Source organism: Babylonia areolata, chromosome 1, assembly GCF_041734735.1.
Source record: "Babylonia areolata isolate BAREFJ2019XMU chromosome 1, ASM4173473v1, whole genome shotgun sequence".
Lineage (NCBI taxonomy): Eukaryota > Metazoa > Mollusca > Gastropoda > Neogastropoda > Buccinidae > Babylonia > Babylonia areolata.
The window spans coordinates 49210221-49217720 of NC_134876.1; the positions used below are offsets into that span (position 1 = coordinate 49210221).

General features: G+C 47.3%; 1 protein-coding gene across 1 annotated transcript in view; it reads left to right on the top strand.

The window, feature by feature from the left end:
- Nucleotides 1-7500, top strand: part of LOC143283654 (ankyrin repeat and fibronectin type-III domain-containing protein 1-like) — a 231534-nt gene that overhangs the window by 189323 nt on the left and 34711 nt on the right. The window contains 3 exon segments of the mRNA XM_076589871.1: nucleotides 1430-1508; nucleotides 2684-2787; nucleotides 4790-4923. Coding sequence (XP_076445986.1) covers nucleotides 1430-1508; nucleotides 2684-2787; nucleotides 4790-4923 — 317 coding nt within the window.

Genomic DNA, 7500 nt, shown 5'->3' on the forward strand with positions numbered 1-7500 from the left:
CAGCATGAACTTTGGCTGCACACAGGCGGTCAGTTGATCTTTTCTACGGGTCTCACACACTCCTCGACTGTATTTCCACCACAAAAAGGACAGTTTTATGACTGCTTTCTTTGCCTCCCCGCCCCGCCCCCCTCTTCACCCCATCTCTCCCTCTCTCTCTCTCTCTCTCTCTCTACTCCCCCTCTCCACCCTCCACACGACCACCCCACCATCGCCCCAGCCATACAAATGACGATGATCAGCGGCAGTGTGTTGAGACTGCATGCTGTCCGAAAGCTGTGTGACATGTTCGTGTTTGGCATCAGTAACAGTTTTCTGTTTCACGTGGTAGGAATGTGAAGTTGTCCAGTGGTGGCTTTTTTCCCGCAGGTGTCTTTTGTCAGTGTTGGTCTGTGTAGTGGAGTGAGGGCCTAGAGGTAATGCGTCCGTTTAGGAAGTGAAATAATCTGAGCGCGCTGGTTCGAATCACGGCTCAGCCGCCGATATTTTCTTCCCCTCCACTAGGCCTTGAGCGGTGGTCTGGGCGCTAGTCATTCGAATGAAACGATAAACCGAGGTCCCGTGTGCAGCATGGACTTATCACACGTAAAAGAACCGACGGTAACAAAGCGGTTGTCCCTGGCAGAATTCTGTAGAAAAATCAACTTCGATAGAAAAAAAAAAAAAAAAAAATTGCACACAGGGGAAAAAAAAAAAAAAAGGTGGCGCTGTAATGTAGCGACGCGCTCTTCCTGGGGAGAGCAGCCCGAATTTCACACATACAAATCTGTTGTGATAAAAAGAATTACAAATACAAATACAAATGGGCCCTGTATGTCTTCTCAAATTCATTTACTATTAACCTCCTCCTTTTGATAGGACTTTGATATGGATTATCCGGATAATTATATCATGATGTTACCGTTCGTAGGTCTGTGTGCTTCTGTTGTTAGTTTTCTATTTTATTATTTTGTCTCTTTCGTCCCTGTGGATCAAAGTTATCCGTGCGTGTGAATGACTGCTTTGAGTTGCCTGCACAATATTTAGTAGTACAATAGTTGTAGTAGTAGTAGTAGTCGCAGCAGTAGTAGTAGTATTAGGTATAGTAGTACTGAGAAGAAGCAGTGCCACTACTTCTGCTGGTATTGTTGTGTTGTTGTGCTGCTACTTCTTTTTTTTTCTCAAGGCCTGACTAAGCGCGTTGGGTTACGCTGTTGGTCAGGCATCTGCTTCAATGGCAGATGTGGTGTAGCGTATATGGATTTGTCCGAACGCAGTGACGCCTCCTTGAGCTACTGAAACTGAAACTTCTTCTTCTTACTATTATTATTGCTATCATTATTATTGTATTATTATTATTATTATTATTATTATCATCATATCATCATTATTATTGCTATCATTATCATTGTATTATCATCATCCTTTATTTCCTTTTTGTCTTGTCCAGCCCTGTTTGAAGCAGTGGAGCAGCAGGATCTGGATGCTGTCAAAGCCATTCTGGACTCCAACTCAGTGGATCTGAACAAGTCAGTTCGAATGCAAGCGTGTTAACAGAAATAAAAGACGATACGACACTACATAAGGGCGCCCCGAATGTTCAGTGTGCGAGTTAGTTGGCTTGGTCAGTCAGTCCTGAACTATGAATGAATGAATGGTTCATTCTTTTTCTTTCTTTCTTTTGTTTTGCGTTCGTGGGCTGCAACTCCGGCCCACGTTCACTCGTATGTACACGAGTGGGCCTTTACGTGTATGACCGTTTCCACCCCGCCATGAAGGCAGCCATGCTCCGTTTTCGGGGAGTGTGTATGCTGGGTATGTTCTTGTTTCCATAACCCACCCAACGCTGACATGGATTACAGGATCTTTAACGTGCGTATTTGATCTTCTGCTTGCGTATACACACGAAGGGGGTTCAGGCACTAGCAGGTCTACACATATGTTGACCTGGGAGATCGGAAAAATCTCCAACCCTTTACCCACCAGGCGCCGTTACCGAGATTCGAACCCGGGACCCTCAGATTGAAAGTCCAATGCTTTGACCACTCGGCTGTTGCGCCTGTCGAATGAATGGTGATATGGATACTTTATAATAGCGCCTATCCTCGGTCAAGAGACCAAGCTCAAAGCGCTTTACAAACACGGGGGTCATTTGCTCAATAGGCTGTTTACTTGGATAAAGCCCAACTGACGACGGCGGGCGTTGCGGGGCGCTCATCGTTCGTTTCCTGTGTCATTCAGTCAGATTTCAGGCACACAGTTTGTTGATTTGGAGTGTAGATATGAACGAAATACACACACACACACACACACACACACACACACACACACACACACAGAGGTAGACAGGTAGGTAGATGAAATAATCATTTAGGCTCTCAAGGCCTGAAAGCGCATTGTATGTCATATATTGATATTGCTTTTTATTTTATTTTTTTCTGTTTTTTGTTTGTTTGTTTGATTGTTTCTGTTAAGAAGAGGTGTTTTAACATATCATACAAATTTGTCGGCACGCTTTGACATCTCTTTAAAACTGAAACTGAAACTTGGTGTGCTATTGGCAAGATGCCAGGTTTGTGTTTTAATTCGCTGTTTACGTTTCAGTATCGGTGTATGATAACCAAATAATGTTATTTTGCTATCCCCAACAGGGGTCAAAAGGATTAATTGAATCAGTAACACGATCTTGTTCCTTGGCTGGCAGTTTGAACGCGGAGAACCTGAGTGTGTTGGACATCGCTCTGATGACCAACAACATCCCCATGGCCAAGATGCTGCTGATGCGGGGTGCCCGTGAGAGCCCCATGTGTGAGTGAACCTCCCTCCCCCACCATACATCCCCTTGCCAATTCTCCTCACCCTCCATCCCCGTTTTTTCTCCTCCTCCTCCTCCTCCTCCTTCTTCTTCTTCTTCTTCTTCTTCTTCTTCTTCTTCTTCTTCTTCTTCTTCTTCTTCTTCTTCTCCTCCTTCTTCAGTCTTCTTTGTCTTCTTCTACTTCTTTTCCTGTTCCTTCTTCTTCTTCTTCTTCTTCTTCTTCTTTCTCTCCTCCTCCTCCTCCTCCGCCTCCTCCTCCTCCTCCTCCTCCTTCTTCTTCTTCTTCTTCTTCTTCTTCTTCTTCTTCTTCTTCCTCTACTTCTCCTTTTCCTGTTCCTTCTTCTTCTTCTTCTTTCTCTCCTCCTCCTCCTCCGCCTCCTACTCCTTCTTCTTCTTCTTTCTCTCCTCCTCCTCCTTCTTTTCTCTCCCCCTCCTCCTCCTCCTCCTCCTTCTTCTTCTTCTCCTTTTCCTGTTCCTTCTTCTCCTTTTCCTGTTCCTTCTTCTTCTTCTTCTTCTTCTTCTTCTTCTTCTTCTGCCCTTCCTCCTCCTCCTCTTCTTCTCCTCACTGATTTATTGTCTATTCGTGATTTATACTCGTGCGCATTCATTCATTTCCGTACACACATGCACACTCATAAAATGGGTGTGTCGACTGGTCGTATGTGGTGGAGGGTGTAGGGATGTACTGATAAGAATAAATAAATCATAATAAAAGCTAACAGTAGAGTGGTAGGGTTTAGGTGGATGAGTCGTCAGTGTGTGTGTGTGTGTGTGTGTGTGTGTGTGTGTGTGGTGAGTGTCTTACTCTGTTTCTCTGTTTGTCTTCCTCACACACGACTGAACATATGCGCGCAAATGCTCACAGACACACATATAGACATGCACACACATAAACGAATATAATCATGTTCACACTCACTCACACACACACACACGCGCGCGCGCGCGTGCCTTCAAAATTGAAACTTTTAACACAGGTCTCCTTGCAACTTACCGGAAGCAGAAACTGAGCATATTCCTCTTTGCTTAATTTCACTTCTATGTATTATAGCATAAACTGTTTCGGATCAGTCCGCGTGCTTTGACAGCTGTACAAATGTATGATAGTCAGTCGTGTCCGACTGTGACCATCAGAACAGCAGAGGAGGCAGCTGCAATCCCGACTATCTGGACTAGAATTCGATTCAAGTGGAGAGTGTCTTGCCCAAGTAACACCCCCCACACCCACACCCCCACCCACTCGGCCAAGAGAATTGTAGGACAGCCCGAGCGTTGGGATGGTTCCCAAAGGCCAGTTAACCCTGGAGGCTTCATCACTAAGAACCACTGCAATTATGTCTCCTAGTTTGAGAGTCATAGTCTAAGACTAAGCGGTAAATGATATTCCCATTGCAATGGAAAAAAAAACAACCCATTGATCATACAGCCTTCACTTAAGAAGAAGAAAAGGTGTGTGTTTCAATGTACCTTTTATTTACCTGTGTGCTAGCTGAATCGGTAGCATAAGCAGCATTGACTTGAAGTTGTGTACCTTGTGAATGGAGAGAGTGACCACTTTTTACTATTTACTTTGTTAATCATTTGGCTCTCCTGACCTCATTGTTTATTAATTTCAAGTCGAAAAAACCACCGAGGCAACCATGTGTTTTGTTCTGTATTGTCCGTGTGTTCTGTGTGGCTTATTCAGGAGCCAAGAGACTGAGACTATGCCAGTCTTGAATAAAAACTAAACTTGTGTTTGCACATTTCTTCTGTCATTGCTGCTTTCAAATCCGCCCATGTCAAAATGATCGGTATGTGGACCAGGCCGGCGCTTCTGGGTTTGTTCCAACGTACCTTTCATTTACCTGTGTGCTAGCTGAATCAGTAACATAAGCAGCATTGACTTCGGAAGTTGTGAACTTGGTGAATGGAGAGAGTTACAACTGTACTATTAAAAAAAAAAAAAAAAAAAAAAAAAAAAAACACACAAACCTGAATGTGTACGTGTTGCAGTTCAACACACGGAGGACCGACGGGAGAAGCTGAACATGCTGGTAGCGGAGGCGGAGCATCGTGTGGCGGAACTGGTGTCTGTGGCACTGAACGGCTCCTCTGGCAGCGTCAGCATGGCCCCTACACAGATCAGGGTGAGAAAGAGAGAGAATGAATGAATGGTTTATTCATAATATAGGCCATTGCCCCTCATGAAATGTGTCAGAAAAAAAACGCATTTGAGGTGAGAGAGAGAGAGAGAGAGAGAGAGAGAGAGAGAGGGTGTTTTTTTTTCTCTTGATTATAGTAGATAAGAAATAGATAGTTGTGTTTCATGTTGTTGCTGCTGTTGTTGTTTGCAAGCCATGGATGTTCTACTTGCCAACAATGTTCACATGGAAATCGACTGACACAGTTGCAGTACTGTGATTTTTTTTTTTTCAAGCCGTGTTTTTCTTTCTAAAATCACACACGTGAAAATCTACTGACACCCCCCACCCCCACCCCACACACACACACACACATCCCACATTCGATCACACCTTCGCACCTTCGCTATATATTGCACCACTCACACACCTACACAGTTACAGTGGCAGTAATAACACCCCCCTTCGTATCAGCCACCACCAGACACCCCCCCCCCCCCCCCCGCCCCCAGTCCCCCCCCCTCGTCCCCGTGCCCCCTCCACACACACACATACACACACATATACGCTTCCACCTTTTCACCTCCGCCAGATATTGCAGCCTTCACATACCTGCGCAGAGACACCTCCCTTTCACACCCACACCCTCACCACCCCCCCCCACCCCACACACCCACACACACACGCTCACACCTTCGCAATGTATTGCACCCTCACCTCCCCCATCCCTTCATCCTACACCTGTCCACATCTACACAGCGACAGTGGCAATCCTAACTCCACAGTGGCAGCACCAATCCACCTCTGTCCGCCCCCCCTCCCTCCCCCCCATACACACACACACACACACACACACACACACACACACACATTCACTCACTCCCTCTCACCACCACACCACCCACCACCATAATTATTTCGTATCCCTCACTCCCTCCCTCTCCCTCCTCATCCACGCTGAACTACACTACCAGCCATATCTCTCCCACTCCATCCCTCCTTCCCTCATCAACATTTTTCGCAGTGACACAGTAGCAGAACTGATCCCCCTCCATCACCCCTCCGCACCCCACTCCACCCCCCCACCCTCCACCCACACGCACACCCCCACACCCGCAACTCACTCACATACTCATTCACACCCACCTACCCTCCCGCTACATCTAGCACCCCTCACTCACTCTCCTCCCCCCCCCTTCCCCCCCTCCGCCCCTCCACCCGGCCCCCGCTCCGCCCCCTCCCACTATCTAAACCAACACAGTGACAAAGAGTTCCAGTATGAACGCGTACTCTCCCGACCCCCACCACATCCAACACCTCACCCTCCCCACCACATCTCGCATCCGGCATCCCTCACTCTCCTTCCCCCCCCCCCCCCACCACCACCACCCCGCCCTCCCGCCAACCTTCACTCCCACCCCCAACCCCCCACCGCCCCTCATCTTACCCGTATCCACACCTACACAGAACTTACCTGTGTTCGTAACAACGATCCATCACTCAGCAATGTCAGTCGAGCTGAAGGACGTGTGAGTGTCGTGACAAGAGGGCTCAGGGACTTGTGTACAACTGCTGGCTGGCCAGGGGGTTTAACTAGTTGGTTTAATGGTCCACATGGGCCAGATTCTCTCTCTCTCTCCTCCCCCCCCCCCCCCCCCCCCCCCCCCCCCCCCCCCTCTCTCTCTCTCTCTCTCTCTCTCTCTCCGTCTCTCTCTCTTTCCATCCATTTCACCTATCAGTTAACCCACTCAGTACGGCCAGTCCTCTCTTCTCCTCTACACAGACCCCTCGGATGTCCAGTGGGTGTCTGAATGACCCAACCTTTAGCTTCCGTCGTCAGAATTGTGGTATTCTTTGTCAACATTCACGTCTTCAGTATAAGAGCCTTCAGCTTGCAATATTTTGATGATGGTAATTGGGGTGAAACGCTGTTAACGTCGTCTCTTTCGCCGTTCGTATGGAGAGAGTTAACCTGTCACGATAGTCGTCACGGACAGGCCTTTTTCTTCTCTTGCATTCTGTCTGTCTCCGTCTCTGCATTCCTTTTTATTTTCTGTTCCCTTTTCTTTCACTGTTTTGATCAGTACTGGTTCTGATTTGCACAGCCCATGTCACTTGCCACTGTTCATCTAATAACATTCAACTTTTCACAGTATTTAGTGCTCTCTCTCTCTCTCTCTGACGTTATTTCTCTCTGTGACGCTCTCTCTCTCTCTCTGTCTCTCTCTGTCTCTCTCTCTCTCTCTCTCTCTCTGACGCTCTCTCTCTCTGACGTTCTTTCTCTCTGTGATGCTCTCTCTCTCTCTCTGTCTCTCTCTGTCTCTGTCTCTGTCTCTCTCTCTCTCGCCTGTTTCTCCGTGAGTCTCTCAACTTTTCACAGTATTTAGTGCTCTCTCTCTCTCTCTCTCTCTCTCTCTCTCTCTCTCTCTCTCTCTCTGACGTTATTTCTCTCTGTGACGCTCTCTCTCTCTCTGTCTCTCTCTCTCTCTCTCTCTCTCTCTCTCTCTGACGCTCTCTCTCTCTGACGTTCTTTCTCTCTGTGACACACACACACACACACTCTCTCTCTCTCTCTCTCTCTCT